The sequence below is a fragment of the Ranitomeya variabilis genome, chromosome 7 (genome assembly GCF_051348905.1).
Source record: "Ranitomeya variabilis isolate aRanVar5 chromosome 7, aRanVar5.hap1, whole genome shotgun sequence".
NCBI classification, from domain to species: Eukaryota; Metazoa; Chordata; class Amphibia; order Anura; family Dendrobatidae; genus Ranitomeya; species Ranitomeya variabilis.
Window position 1 is genome coordinate 150,973,236 of NC_135238.1, and position 16,737 is coordinate 150,989,972.

The 16,737-nt window shown below is 42.4% G+C and overlaps 1 protein-coding gene across 1 annotated transcript in view; it reads left to right on the plus strand.

The window, feature by feature from the left end:
* LOC143784163 (caspase-8-like) overlaps positions 1 to 16,737 on the plus strand; it is a 92,210-nt gene that overhangs the window by 20,153 nt on the left and 55,320 nt on the right. The window contains exons 3-4 of the mRNA XM_077272046.1: positions 11,760 to 11,856; positions 13,194 to 13,329. Coding sequence (XP_077128161.1) covers positions 11,760 to 11,856; positions 13,194 to 13,329 — 233 coding nt within the window. The remainder of the gene's footprint in view (positions 1 to 11,759; positions 11,857 to 13,193; positions 13,330 to 16,737) is intronic.

A 16,737-nucleotide genomic window follows, 5' to 3' on the forward strand; every position in this document is an offset into this window, starting at 1 on the left:
CTTGCGAAAGTATTCGGCTACCTGGAACTTATCAACCTTTTCCCACATACCATGCTTCAAACATAAAGATACCAAATGTAAATTTTTGGTGAAGAATCAACAACAAGTGGAACACAATTGTGAAGTTGAACAAAATTTATTGGTTATTTTACATTTTTGTGGAAACTCAAAAACTGAAAAGTGGGGTGTGCAATATTATTCGGCCCCTTTACTTTCAGTGCAGCAAACTCACTCCAGAAGTTCATTGTGGATCTCTGAATGATCCAATGTTGTCCTAAATGCCTAATGATGATAAATATAATCCACCTGTGTGTAATCAAGTCTCCGTATAAATGCACCTGCTCTGTGATAGTCTCAGGGTTCTGTTTGATGCACAGAGAGCATCATGAAGACCAAGGAACACAACAGGCAGGTCCGTGATACTGTTGTGGAGAAGTTTAAAGCCGGATTTGGATACAAAATGATTTCCAAAACTTTAAACATCCCAAGGAGCACTGTGCAAGCGATCATATTCAAATGGAAGGAGTATCATACCACTGCAAATCTACCAAGACCCGGCCGTCCCTCTAAACTTTTATCATAAACGAGAAGACTGATCAGAGATGCAGCCAAGAGGCCCATGATCACTCTGTATGAACTGCAGAGACCTACAGCTGAGGTGGGACAGTCTGTCCATAGGACAACAATCAGTCGTACACTGCACAAATCTGGCCTTTATGGAAGAGTGGCAAGTAGAAAGCCATTTCTCAAAGATATCCATAAAAAGTGTTGTTTAAAGTTTGCAACAAGCCACCTGGGAGACACACCAAACATGGGGAAGAAGGAGCTCTGGTCAGATGAAACCAAAATCGAACTTTTTAGCAATATTGCCAAACAATATGTTTGGTGTAAAGGCAACACAGCTCATCACCCTGAACACACCATCCCCACCACATGGTGGTGGCAGCATCATGGTTTGGGCCAGCTTTTCTTCAGCAGGGACAAGGAAGATGGTTATAATTGATGGGAAGATGGATGGAGCCAAATACAGGACCATTCTTGAAGAAAACCTGTTGGAGTCTGCAAAAGACGTGAGACTGGGATGGAGATTTGTCTTCCAACAAGACAATGATCCCAAACATAAAGCAAAATCTACAATGGAATGGTTCACAAATAAACGTATCCAGGTGTTAGAATGGCCAAGTCAAAGTCCAGACCTCAATCCAATCGAGAATCTGTGCAAAGAGCTAAAAACTGCTGTTCACAAACGATCTCCATCAAACCTCACTGAGCTCGAGCTGTTTGCCAAGGAAGAATGGACAAGAATTTCAGTCTCTCGATGTACAAAACTGATAGAGACATACCCCAAGCGACTTGCAGCTGTAATCGCAGCAAAAGTTGCCGCAACAAAGTATTAAGTTAAAGGGGCCAAATAATATTGCACGCCCCACTTTTCTGTTTTTGAATTTCCACAAAAATTTAAAATAACCCAATAAATTTTATTCAACTTTACAATTGTGTTCCACTTGTTGATTCTTCACCAAAAATTTACATTTGGTATCTTTATGTTTGAAGCATGATATGTGGGAAACGGTTGAAAATTTCCAGGGGGCCGAATACTTCCGCCAGGCACTTTACTTTCTGCCATCATACATTACTTCAACCCAGTCATCAGCCAGTAACTTACATTGAAAAGCTGAAGTAACTTACTTTACAATAAGTTTACTTCATACAGAAACTGTGAAACTTTTAGCAGCAACATGAAACTTAATGAATAGTTAATACATTATGCAATATACGAACTCTGCAAGTTACAACTTAATTTGTGCTTAGTTCTCAATCCTACAAAACGTTTTATCTTTTTGGTAACTTGCGTTACTGAGAAAATGTCTACGATGGATATGTCCAAAATTTCTGGTAAACAATAATCTTACAGAACCAAAGATATTATAGTATTTTGGTTTTCTAACAGTACTTCTTTTATATTTACTGAACTTAAGTTATGCATGTTGCTAGTTAATAGTAATCCACTTACCAATATAGCCTGTTACTATATGATTCCAGTAAGAACAGTAGGTGTTCACATTCAACCCTCTGCCATCTTGGAAATATATGGAATTTGAAAGAAACAGTGTTGCCACCTTATGCCATGTGTAATGAAGTACCAGCTTACAAAAAATTAACTATTTCCAAAATATTTGAAAATTTGGAAAATATTCCTACTCAGCATGAAACTGCCCAGACATCCTATCCTGACATGCTGCCTTATGCAGTTTGGGTAAAACCCTACTCCACACGATACTTCTGAATCCAAGCCATCTAATAACCACGGTATCTCTCTGTAAACCTAGCTGCCTTCCCTCGGGTCTGATAACCGCACGCTGGGGCCCCAATGCACGTAAGAATGTCCAAATAGCAATAGATGAAACCCAAGAAATGCCAAATTATCAGCAAAAAACAATTGCTCTACTTAACCCCTTAACGACCACTGATACGCCTTTTAACTGCGGCAAATAAGAGTGCTTATGCCTCAGCTCTGCTTTTTAACGGAGCTGAGAAATAAGTGTATCGCGCCCCCCAGAGTCGGAAATTCTCCGGGGTCTCGGCGACCGGGGTAGCTGAGATCCCAGAGAATAAACTCCCTGACAGAAGTTATGTCGCTTATCCATGTTATGTAAATAAAAGCTTATAACCTGACGTTAAATTCATCCATTGGTTGTATAATTTATACTTTTGAAAGCTGAAACCCTCCGAAATGTGGTTTAGGTTAAGAAAATAAATTGGCATCAATGCAGAAATATTGATCAGTTAATGGACGCAGAATGGTCAGATTTTGGCAAGACAAAATTTTTGTCGCCTGGTCATATAATACACCCAATCCTAGTTTACATCCTCACCTGTGCTCAGTAAATGATCAGTTAATTATGTTTAATCTGGTTTTTATTGAAAAGAACTTCAAAAGAAGCAAGGAACAAATGATTCAACAACATAAAAAGTATTGAGTACAAAAAGAAATCTCATATACAACTGTGTATCAAGACCTGTAACCAACAAGTCCCGAAATAGTATAACTTTCAGGTCAAAATCATTTTCAATCAAGTCCAACAAGATCTGAAAAGAAAAAAACAAAATCCATGGCGGATGTAGGTATCCCCTATCCAGGGAGACTGTAGGACCTTTGGTGATACACATGAGGTATCCTCTGAAAGAGAGCGACCCAAACAAGAGGAGCTAGGTCACTTGAAGTAATAATGGCATATACACGAACGGAAAGAAAGAGACTAAGAAGAGGAATATGGGGGAGGAGAGAGGATGAAAAAAAAAAAGGGGGGGTGGGGGAGGAACCATGGAGTCTGATATAGAAGGGGGCAACTTGCACCCCTATAATGACGTCCATCTAACCCGTATTGTTCAATCTATCTTCCTTATGGCTTAGAAAAGAGGGATTGAGAGTCCATAAACAAAATCCAAGGACTCCAGACCTGCAGATATTTCTCCATTGAACCGTTAACCTCAGCGGACAATTCCTCCATACTTTGAAGGCTGGTCATCTCCTTGACCCATTCAGACACATTAGGAGATTGGGAGGATTTCCAATGTCTCGGGATCACAGTGCGCACAGCAGTTAAGCAGAATCTTAGGAGCCCCTTTTTCTGGAAGCGAAACGAGCCCGGGAGGATAGACAATAAAGCCACCTGGGGGGAGTTGGTCACCAAATGACCACTAATGGCTTGATAAGCGGAAAAGACAGTATCCCAAAATGGCTTAATAAGCTTACATCCCCACCAAATGTGTAGCATGGTACCTCTCTCTACTCCACAACGCCAGCACCTATCGGAGACGGAGGGAAAAGCGGCGTGTAAGACATCAGGACAGCAATACCACCTGGTGAGAATTTTGTAATTCTTTTCCTGTGCGGCACAGGCAATAGAGAATTTATGTGAATATACGAATGCCTTCCTCCACTCCGCCTCCGATATGGCAACTCCCAACTCACCCCGCCACCTCTCCACATACTTGGGGAACTTGTCTTTGGTATTTTGGTTCAAAAGAGCATATATTAAGGAGACAGCATGTGCAGGCGGCGACCCCAACAGGAAAAGCTTTTCAAACGGCGTAGAAAGGGAGGAGTATGAGCCTGCGCCCTCTGGAGACGAGAGGAAGGATTTTAGTTGGAGGTATTCCAACCAATCAGAAGGGCCCCCTCCCTCTAACGGCTGCACAGATTCGAAAGCGGGCATGGCCGAACCTTTGAGGACATGAAAGCATCTGGTATTGTCCCCTCTCTCCCACCCAAGGAAACGATCCCTCTCCACCCCCGGGGGAAACTCCGGATTAGAGAAGAGAGGCGTAAGCGGTCCACTGCCTAAGGACAAGAGAGCCTCTGCGGGTCTCCAGATCCCATCCTCTAAGTGTATCTTTAAGGAGGTCAGCTTCAGAACTGAATTGACCTCTACTTTTAGGGCTGATCCAGGGAAGGTTATGGAGTGGAATTGTAGAGCTAATTTGTTGTATTCCCACCCATTGTTTGTCTGAACTGTGGAACTGCCAGTCTAGCATGCGTGTCAATAGCGCTGCTCTGTGATACAATTTGAAATTCGGAAGACCCGCGCCCCCTGAACCTTTGTGCCTATATAAAGTACCCATGCCGGGGACTACCACCCCCCCACACACAAATCTCGAGATGGCTGATTGGATTCTGGAAAAGAAAGAAGGAGGAGGAATTAGAGGAACTGTCTGGAAAATATACAGGAAACGAGGAAGTACATCAATTTTAATCGCATTTATACGGCCGAACCATGAGAGCTTCCGCTTATCATAGCTACCTAAGTCTTTCAAAGTTTTATCCAAAAGAGGTTGGAAGTTTAAAGAATATAGTTTAGTATGATCTGTCGGGATGGTTACTCCCAAGTATCTTAATGCTGTTTCCTGCCATTTAAAGGGAAAATTATCTTTAAGATGTTGAACTTCATCTCTAGATAAAGTTATATTAAGGGCCTCTGATTTAGAATAATTCACTTTAAAATTACTAAGATGGCCAAATGTCTCAAATTCTTTGACTATGGAGGGGAAGGAAATGCGAGGCTGTGATAAAAAAACATGAGAAGGTCATCTGCATATAAGGCCGATTTACATTGACCTACCCCAACTGGAATACCGTGAATGCTGGGGTTCTTTCTAATGGCTATTGCCAGATGTTCCATTATCAATACATACAAGAGAGGGGACAGAGGACACCCCTGCCGTGTACCGTTGTTGATGTGGATAGGGGAGGACAGGAACCCATTAACCCTAGCTGTAGGGCCCTATATAGAGAGAGAATCTTCTCAATAAATTTGGTGCCCAGGCCCAATTGATGCAAGGAAGCCGACATGAAGCTCCAACTGACCCGGTCGAAGGCCTTCTCTGCGTCAGCCGAAAGCAAACACAATGGGAGTGATCTGGACCTCGCCCGAGCCATCAGGAGAAGAGTTTTATACGTATTATCTCTGGCCTCTCGGCCCTTGACAAACCCTACTTGATCTGTATGAATAACCCCGGGTAACAAAGGTGCCAACCTATTAGCCAGGGCCTTCGAAAATATTTTGATGTCCACATTAATCAAAGAGATGGGCCTATAATTGGAAATTAACAATGGATCTTTCCCTGGTTTTGGTAAAACGCTGATGTGGGCCTCCAGGGACTGGGGCACGAATGGGGATCCCTCTGACACAGAACTAAAGACTTTTGTTAGGAAAGGGACAAGCTGTTCGCTAAATACCTTATAAAATTTTGGTGTGAACCCATCAGGCCCTGGGCTCTTTTTCACAGGATTTGATTTAATAATGGCAGAAATCTCTTCCTCTGAAAAGTCCTCCTCCAGAGAATCTGCGAGTTCAGGATGGACAGCTGGAAGGGCGTTTTGTCTGATATAGTCGTTTATTTTAAGGTGAAGAGATGAAGCTGACAGGTCCCCGAATTGTCTTTTAATATTATAAAGGTCACTATAATAAGCTCGAAAGGATTCGGTAATTTGGGTTGGATCCTGTGTGCGGGCCCCCCCAATCTGCATGATTTGTGCGATATAACTAGTGTCCTTTCTGGGATGTAGCACCCTAGCCAATGCCCTGCCACATTTATCCGCATGTTCATACATAAATCGATGGAATCTGATTTTTTGACGGGAATATTTTTGATCCAGTAGGACCCTAAGCTCCTCCCTTGCTTTTAACAGGTCCGCGTACACAGAAGAGGATAAAGATTGTTTATGTGAGGATTCCAATGTATTAATCTGTTGGAACAGACTGGAAATTAGAGAGGCCCTTTCTTTTTTCAATCTAGAGCCATGCGTAATCAAAAGACCCCTTATAATACACTTGTGTTTCCCACTGGTTAGGAAGGGACGTCTGGTCACGTTCATCGATTTCTAGAAATTCTGAGATAGACTTCCTAATCTCCAAAGTGCATAGAGGGTCTTTAAGTAAGTTATCGTTGAGACGCCATGTCCATGGTCGATGAAGGCCATTTGGTGGGATAAGATGGAGAAACACGGGAGCATGGTCCGACCAGGCAATGTGACCAATAGAAGCCTGGGCTTGCCAGGTCAGGGCATGCTGGCTTATTAACAGCATATCTATGCGGCTGTATGAAGAGTGAGTCGGGGAGTAATACGTATAGTCCCTATCCGTAGGATGCAGGACTCTCCAGGCGTAGGTTCTGAATCCTACTTTTAAAAGCATTGATACGTCTACGGGGCAGGAAATGACGCTGAGATGAAGTATCCACCTCCGGATCAAGGGTAAAATTGAAGTCACCGCCTGCAATCAGAGTCCCCTCCCTGAAATCCGACAGGAGCGACAATAGCGGAACAAGGCAAAGTCGGATCTTTATTGGGTAGGTACCAATTAGCTATGGTGAATACCATTGAGTTAATGCAAAGTTTTAGGAGAATGCCTTCTGGGTCAATCCTAGAATCCAGGACTGAATGGACCAATGACTTATGTAGGGCTATTGAAACCCCTTTTGACTTTGAGTCGGGGTTAGGGCTGTGAAACCAAGAGCAATAATATCGAGCCTTCAGGGTGGGGAGACAGCCAGCCTTGAAATGAGTCTCTTGGAGCAGGAGGATGTGAGTCTGCTTTTTATGCATATCATACAAGATCTGGGACCTTTTCTGAGGCACATTCATCCCTCGGGCGTTGATGGATCCTATGTTAATCCTTTCCATAGTAATGGTAAAGTACTTTATAAACAGAGGAGGAAAAGGTAGAGAAAGAAGAAAAAGAGAAGCAATAAGAAAAAGAAAAAAGGGGGAAAATAAATAAATAAATAAATTATGGGAGGGGGAGGAAAGAAGAAGGGACAGAAGCAGACACAGGAGTGAGTAGAGGGAAGAGAAAGGAAAATATAAAAGAAGAGTCAGCAGGGGAAAGAATAAAAATGTAAGGGAAGAAAACAGACAAACGTACTAACTAGGTTAGAGTGAGTATGCTTTCCATAGAGGGGCTCCCCTCACCAGGCCGAGACGACACCAGAGCTAAATCTGCCCCCTAAATGCCACCCCCCCCCCCATGTAAAAACCAAGGAGAACAGAGTATAGTCAAATAATCAGAATATAAGCCCCAGGACCCTCCCTCGCCCAAGACTATTATTAACCTGTTATCTATGTTTAGGGAAGGGGGAGAAGGTCAACAAGCCCCAGGGTGAAGAAAACATTAATAACCTGATGATGGTTACAAATAAAGATAACTGGAGCAACATTCCACAATCAGTAACTGAAAGCAAAACATGGACACATATTATTGCATATCAGAATAGTGCATTAATTTTGAAAGGAAATCATCCCCAGACCACAGATCTCAAGGAGGAGGGAAAGATTCCCGCCCCCTCCTGCCCCAGCGTTGAGTGGCCCTCGGCAGACGTTGGTTTAACCCGCCAAGGGCCTCCATTGGAATAGTAGGCCAGTCCAAAATTTCAATCCGAGGGAGGTTCAAGGTTGATGTAAATGATGCGATGTCCGATGGGGACCTGAGGATATGCATTCGGCCCGCATGACGGACCTGCAAACGGAATGGAAACCCCCAGCTATACGGCAAGTTATGATCTCGAAGCAAATCCAAGAGAGGTCTCAATGCTCTTCTTTGCAAAGTAAGGCTCGGGGTCAGGTCCGGTAGGATTAGAATCTTTGATCCTTGGAATAGAGCAGAGGATCCATCTCTGAGCCTCTGCAGGATGGCTTCTTTTTGTACATAGTGATGAATGCGGCATATCACGTCCCGTGGACGGTCTGGGTCAGATGCTCTGGGGCCAAGTGCTCTATGAGCTCTGTCCAATTCAATCTCCTTCTCAGGAGGCTCACCCAGAATTCTGTTGAAAATGCATTACAATGTGTGAGAGATCTTTAGATTCTACTGACTCAGGTAGACCCCGTATCCTCAGATTATTGCGCCTTCCCCTGTTTTCTGCATCATCCCGGGCTTCTATCAGGTAGTGAAGCTGGCTGGAGTATATGTCTAGTGACTTCTGATGAGAAAGCATCTTCCTTTCAATATCTTGGATTCTGTTAGTATGGTCCTGGACCTGAGTATCTACTTGTTTAACTTCAGTGTGCAGAGTATTCAATTCTGACCTGCAAGCCTGCCCCAGCCATGCTATGTATGTCTCCATGTCCTCTCTTGTAGGAATAGCTGTTAGCCTGGTTCGTAGCTGAGTCAGCTCTGCTACAACTCCTGAGGCTTGTATGGCAGAGGAATGTGTGTCTCCTCCCCTGGGATGAGCAGGAGAAGCAGCAGTCTCCTCCAAAGGGGAATTAGCTCCTGCTGCACCGCTGGGGATTGTAGTGCACCCTGGTGAAAGTGAGGGGGAGGCAGTTCCTCAGAACACCCTTTCTGCCTCTGGGTCTCATCAAGGGTTACCCCCCACCAAGATTCTGCATGCCATGTCTGAGTCTGGCTAGAATGACGAGCTGCCATCAGTGTACCTTGTGCGTCCATGTCTGTGCTGTACAAGATCTCACTCTCCTTCTCTGGCTCTCACCTCGCTCTCCTGTAGCCCCAAGGCAGCTGCATAGCTGGAGGGGGCAGCGGCCATGTTTTTGCAACCCTTACTGTCCGGGGTTCCCAGAAGAAAGTTCTGTATGCCTCTGTTGCTGGATGAGAGGCTCTTGGATCTGCTGCAGGCTGATCTCCCCCTTCTCCTACAGCTCATGTTCTGAGCAAAACGCCCCAGGGAGTTCACAATCGGCTGATTCTCGGCCCGGAGAAGAGAGCTGAGGTGAAGTGTGTCCTCACTCCTCCATAGCCAGGCCACGCCCCCCCAATGATCAGTTAATTAGTGTGTGTATAAAAAGAAACCCAGCACCCCAGAAAGGCACTTGAACTGCAACTTGAGCTCTGATAACATGCCAAAAATCCACCCTGCGACCAAAGTCTGGATTATCAAGAGGCTAAAGACCAGATCCACTGCAGAGGTGGCTGGCACCTTTAATGTGTCTCAGCGTCAAGTACAAAGAATTAAAAAAAGATTTGAAGAGACTGGAGATGTGTTTGACAAGCCCAGGTCCGGCAAGACCACTGCTCAGGAGGAACGTTTGTTGGTTAGAAAATCCAAAGCAAGCCCCTCTTCCATTGCTACAGAGCTCTAACAGGCCTGGTCACCTCAAGTCCCTGTGTCAACTAGAACAGTTAGTAGGATTCTGTCTCGAAATGGCCTCCATGGTCGAATCAGTGCCCAGAAGGCAGCGCTAAACAAAAGGCAAATAAAAAACCGTGTGGCATTTGCAAAGTCCCACAGCCTGCTAAACAGATGGACGCTGGAAAAGTGGCAGAAGGTGGATTTCTCTGATGAATCTTCAGTAGAATTACACCACAGCCGCCGCAAATACTGCAAGAGACCTACTGGGGCCCGTATGGATCCACAATACACCCAGAAAACAGTTAAATTTGGTGGTGGAAAGAACATGGTCTGGGGTTACATTCAGTATGGTGGTGTGCGAAACATTTGCAAGGTGGAAGGCAATATCCATAGCCTAAAATATCAAGAAGTATTAGCTACCTCTTATATTCCAAATCATGAAAGGGGTCAAATTCTGCAGCAGGATGGTGCTCCATCTCATACATCCATCTCTACAACAAAGTTCCTCCAGGCAAAAAAGATCAAGGTGCTCAAGGACTGGCCAACCCAGTCACCAGACATGAACATCATTGAGCATGTTTGGGGTAGGATGTAAGAGGAAGCTTGGAAGACAAAACCAAAGAATCTAGATGAACTCTGGGAGGCATGTAAGACTGCATTCTTTGCTATTCCTGATGACTTCATTAATAAATTGTATGAAGCATTGTTGAACCGCATGGATGCAGTCCTTCAAGCTCATGGAAGTCACACAAAATATTAAATATGACTCTAATAGCACCATATCTTCATTCACCAATCTTATGCAACATATATTTGTATTTTAAGTTAATTATTTGTTTGAATATCACATTACTTTCTGTGGGCGACAAAACTTCTGTCTTGCCAAAATCTGACCATTCTGTGTCCATTAACTGATACATATTTCTGCATTGATGCCATTTTATTTTCTTAAAGGGAACCGGTCACCCCCAAAATCGAAGGTGAGCTAAGCCCACCAGCATCAGGGGCTTATCTACAGCATTCTGTAATGCTGTAGATAAACCACCGATGTATACTGAAAGATGAGAAAAAGAGGTTAGATTATACTTACCCAGGGGCGGTCCCAGTCCGGTTTTGGTCCGATGGGCGTCACGGTCCGGGGCCTCCTATCTTCTTACGATGATGTCCTCTTCTCTTCACGCTGCGGCCCCGGTGCAGGCGTACTTTGTCTGCCCTGTTGAGGGCAGAGCAAAGTACTGCAGTGCGCAGGCGCCGGGCCCCTCTGACCTTGATACCTCTGGAATCCCTGTATCCCCTCGTGAAGTCCCCCGGGCCGCCGGTGTCTTCTTCTGGGAAGAAAATGGCGGGCGAATGCGCAGTGCGCCCATTGAGGTCGGCCAGCCCCCCACGAACAATAGGAAATTTTTCCTATTTGGTTAATTTTGATCACTGTGTTAGCATCTATCACAGGGATCAAAATAAAAAAAAATAGTAAATCAACCCCCCCTTAGTTAGGTAAAAATAAGAACTAAAAAAAAAAAAATGTATTTATTTCCATTAGGGTTGGGTTTACGATTAGGGTGGGGTTTACGATTAGGGTTTGGTTTACGGTTAGGGTTGGGATTATGGTTAGGGTTGGGATTAGGCTTATGGTTAGGGTTAGGATTAGGGTAAAGGGTGTGTATTGGGGTTATGGTTGGAGTTAGAATTGGGGAGGTTCCATTGTTTAGGTACATCAGAGGGTCTCCAAACGCGACTTGGCGCCACCATTGATTCCAGCCAATTTTGAGTTAAAACAGTCAAACGGTGCTCCCTCCCAATCATGCACGATACCAGTAAATGTTGTAGTTATCAAATATACCAATGTTTCTCTGCCTTTTTAACCAAAATTATGCAAGACATATTTATTCATAAGAGGTGCAAAGATAATAATAAAAAAAGCAAATCTTTCAGGCACTGATAGTTTGTTCACAAAAAGTTTGTCAGATACTGTTCAGCTGTTCGCAGTTTTATTTTAGAGGCACCCAACAGGATAAAAAAAAAAAAGCATGTAATTCCCATATTTTATTAATCTGGTGATTTTACTCTATTTTACCTTTTTTGTTTTTTCTTTATCTAACCTGTAGTATGTTTATGTAATGATAAATTCTGTGTGTGTTTTTTTTTTTGTTTTTTTTAAACCAATGCAGGCAAATGCTTTTTCAGCTTTATGAAAACATCACCTCTGACGACCTAAGGACTATATTATTCCTCTTAGATATTCCAAAGAAGTATGAGGAAGGCAAGGTAATAATTATACTAGAGCTTGATTACTCATCTGTTAGAGTATTTGTCTTTTTACTAAATAATTTCATTTTATAGGAGTTGGATCATTCAGGGGGTTGTTTGTGGAACAACATTTTGATGACCTATTGTCAACTATAACAGCCAACGAGGGGGGGGGGGGGGGTTCGCACAGATCCCACCGCTGCCACCAATTTTTCAGGGGACATGACTCCGCTACCTCCAATTGTCAGGACAATTACGCAATTGACTGACAAATGATGGACAAGGCCACGGCTGCTTCCACTACTAGGCTGGTTATTGGGGAACTCAGAGTAAGCTTATATACATACACACACCCCGGTACGGTCACTGCCAAATTTACAATAACAAAAAGGAACCACTAGCTGCCACCACCAGTTGTTTGTACAGGCCGATTGGACATCCGTTACAGGTTGCTTATGGCTTCAGGGCTGCGGTTTCCAGAGCAAGAGGACCAGAGCTATTAACTTCTTCACAATCTTTGACATATCCTTACATGATGATTGGATAGTGGTTCCTAATCTTTGATGTATGGTACATCACGTTGATCATGGGGATCACCGCCAGGTGCTCGGCTTAAAGCAGAGACCCAACTGTCTCTGCCAGGAGACCACTCTGGGCATTTTATCCCCCCTAAAATTCATGATCGATATTGATCACAACATTTAGAAGGCTAGGAGAGAGAGTTGGCTCCATCTCTCTTTCGATCAATTGACCTGTTGATTGTTCATTCTGCCTCCCAAATATTGCAGTAAAGATCGGCACATATTTATTCTGCTCTCTATGGGAGCTGGTTGTAGGATGTGCTAGGTCTGTTAGAATTTTTTGAGAACCCTATCTTTCAGTATATCTTCGCCCCTGGAGGTCCCAGGTGGTAGATATTGTCACCCTGTTTTTTATCATGATTTTGTCTTTGTATGGAGATGAAACATGGCATGGATAGCACCATTCATCGGGCTGACATTAAGTTGGCGGGGTTAGAATGGCCTTGCGATGATGTGAGTGTAGGCGTTCTGTGCGTCCCTTTGCTAAGACACTGAAAATATATCTGTCATAAATATCAGATTATTGCAAACCCTAATATTCTGTACTGTAGTTTTGAGGTAGCTAAAGATAATGAAATGAAAGCATAAGAGGTTAAATATTTGGTTTGTGCTTCTAATCTATGAATATTTAAGTTTTCACTGTCAACATTAAAAGGGTTCTTTGCCACCTCACTCTGTCGCAGTGGTAGGCAAGATGGTCCCATTCATTAGTATTAGTATATTTGTTAATTAATTACTTATTTCATAATTTTATCATTTACCATACCTTTGCAGAAATTCCTTGAGGTTTTGAGTTACCTGGAGAAAAATGACCAATTATCTGAGGATAAACTGGATGTGTTGGAAAAGGCAGTACGCATTGTTTCGCCGGAGCTTCTTAGGAAAATAAATGATTACAAGAAGATGAGAGGTTGGCTCATTCCTTTTTAGAGAATCTTTCAAAATTAATTTTATCTTCTATTGCCAAGAGCTGCAATCTTGCCTGAGTGGCACTTGATATATGATTAGAAAAGAACCTATTAACTATTGCTTGATCATATACTGTACAGTGGCATGTAAGCGTTTGGGCGCCCCTGGTCAAAATTACTGTTATTGTGAACAGTTAAGCAAGTTGAATATGAAATGATCTCTAAAAGGCTTTAAGTTAAACATGACACATTCCTTTATATTTTATGCGAAAAAAAGAAAAAAAAAATATATAAATATATATATATATATATATATATATATATATATATATATATATATATATATATATATATATATATATATATATATATAATACAGTACAGACCAAAAGTTTGGACACACCTTCTCATTTAAAGATTTTTCTGTATTTTCATGGCTATGAAAATTGTACATTCACACTGAAGGCATCAAAACTATGAATTAACACATGTGGAATTATATACTTAACAAAAAAGTGTGAAACAACTGAAATTATGTCTTATATTCTAGGTTCTTCAAAGTAGCCACCTTTTGCTTTGATAACTGCTTTACACACTCTTGGCATTCTCTTGATGAGCTTCAAGAGGTTGTCGCCGGGAATGGTCTTCCAACAATCTTGAAGGAGTTCCCAGAGATGCTTAGCACTTGTTGGCCCTTTTGCCTTCACTCTGCGGTCCAGCTCACCCCAAACCATCTCGATTGGGTTCAGGTCTGGTGACTGTGGAGGCCAGGTCATCTGGCGTAGCACCCCATCACTCTCCTTCTTGGTCAAATAGCCCTTACACAGCCTGGAGGTGTGTTTGGGGTCATTTTCCTGTTGAAAAATAAATGATGGTCCAACTAAACGCAAACCAGATGGAATAGCATGCCGGAATAGCATGCCGCTGCAAGATGTTATGGTAGCCATGCTGGTTCAGTATGCCTTCAATTTTGAATAAATCCCCAACAGTGTCACCAGCAAAGCACCCCCACACCATCACACCTCCTCCTCCATGCTTCATGGTGGGAACCAGGCATGTAGATTTCATCCGTTCACCTTTTCTGCGTCGCACAAAGACAAGGTGGTTGGAACCAAAGATCTCAAATTTGGACTCATCAGACCAAAGCACAGATTTCCACTGGTCTAATGTCCATTCTTTGTGTTCTTTAGGCCAAACAAGTCTCTTCTGCTTGTTGCCTGTCCTTAGCAGTGGTTTCCTAGCAGCTATTTTACCATGAAGGCCTGCTGCACAAAGTCTCCTCTTAACAGTTGTAGAGATGTGTCTGCTGCTAGAACTCTGTGTGGCATTGACCTGGTCTCTAATCTGGGCTGCTGTTAACCTGCGATTTCTGAGGCTGGTGATTCGGATAAACTTATCCTCAGAAGCAGAGGTGACTCTTGGTCTTCCTTTCCTGGGGCAGTCCTCATGTGAGCCAGTTTCTTTGTAGCGCTTGATGGTTTTTGCCACTGCACTTGGGGACACTTTCAAAGTTTCCCCAATTTTTCAGACTGACTGACCTTCATCTCTTAAAGTAATGATGGCCACTCGTTTTTTTATACTTAGCTACTTTTTTCTTGCCATAATACAAATTCTAACAGTCTATTCAGTAGGACTATCAGCTGTGTATCCAACAGACTTCTGAACAACACAACTGATGGTCCCAACCCCATTTATAAGGCAAGAAATCCCACTTATTAAACCTGACAGGGCATACCTGTGAATTGAAAACTATTCCCGGTGACTACCTCTTGAAGCTCTTCAAGAGAATGCCAAGTTTGTGCAAAGCAGTCATCAATGCAGAAGGTGGCTACTTTGAAGAACCTACAATATAAGACATAATTTCAGTTGTTTCACACTTTTTTGTTAAGTATATAATTCCACATGTGTTAATTCATAGTTTTGATGCCTTCAGTGTGAATGTACAATTTTCATAGTCCTAAAAATACAGAAAAATCTTTAAATGAGGTGTGTCCAAACTTTTGGTCTGTACTGTATATCTTTCTCTTTTACATTTTAAAAATAAAAAAGGAAACTGGGCTAATGCAAAAGTTTGTGCACCCTGTATGATTAGTACCTAGTAGCACTCCCTTGTAAATGCTTTTTGTAGCCAGTTCTGTGAGATTGCTAGGTCCTCTTGCATGCACTGCTATTTTGAGGTCTAGCCACAGATTTTCAATGATGTTAAGATCAAGGGACTGTGAGGGCCATTGTAAAACCTTCAGCTTGCGCCTTTTGAGGTAGTCTATTATCCATTTGTAGAAGCCATCCTCCTTTCAACTTTTTTACGGATGGTGTTACGTTTGCATCAAGAATTTGTTGAAATTTCATTGAATCAATTCTGCCTCCTACCCATGATATGTTCCCCATGGCATTGGTTGAAACACAATCCCAAAGCATGCTTTACCTGAAATTCTGTGCCGTTCTTTCTCCACACATACCTTTTTATTATTGTGGCCAAAGAGTTCTATTTTATCCTCATTGGTCCACATGAATTGTTCCCAAAAGGTGTCAGGCTTGTTTAGATGTTCTTTTGCATACTTCTACATTATTAGAAGAAAGAATCAATGCAATAAGGATGTACCTTCATACCCTTATTGTCAGTGTACACTGCATTCACACCTCTTCTCCAGTAAATGGTTATTTGAGCTCATTGAGGGTAAACAGCATTTGTTTATTTCAAACTAATTTTCATGGTTATCTTTGATTATACGGTATATCAATTTGTTCTACTAGTTGGTTATAGACTACACTTGGGCAGGAGTATGGTTTGGTATTATTGCATGTTTTTAAGTGATTTTATTACTCTTATGGGTGACCTTTTTGTATCAATAAAGTTGTATACTTATTCATCTATTAGGTGTTCACATCCTTATTGCAATGATTCTTCTATTAATGTTATTGAACCTTCAATGCAGAGTGTAGCACCCGGTTTAGTATTATATTTGGTGCAACCACTCTTTAAAATTGATGCTTGTGCATACTTCTCAAGCTGAATTTTATGGTGAGGACGCAGAGAGGTTTTCTTTTGATGACTCTTTCATGATGCCATATTTGGGCAGGTGTCCCTAAACAATAGAACAATGCACCACAACTCCAGAGTCTGCTAAATCGTTCTGAAAGGGTCTCTGATTTGCAATCCTACTAGCAGCTCTCACTGAAATTTTGCTTGGTCTTCCAGATCTTATCTTGACCTCCCCTGTTCCTGTTAACTGACATTCCTTAATTACATTACATTACATCTGTTGGTAAAAGGTAGATGCTACCGCTCAGGCACCAGCAGCATTTTGCTGGATGTAAAGTTGTTGTTTTTTTCTGAGTCAACAATATTATATGCATTATGTAAAATAGGGGACAGGTCACTGAAGGATCGGTGACGTGTCATAAGCCCA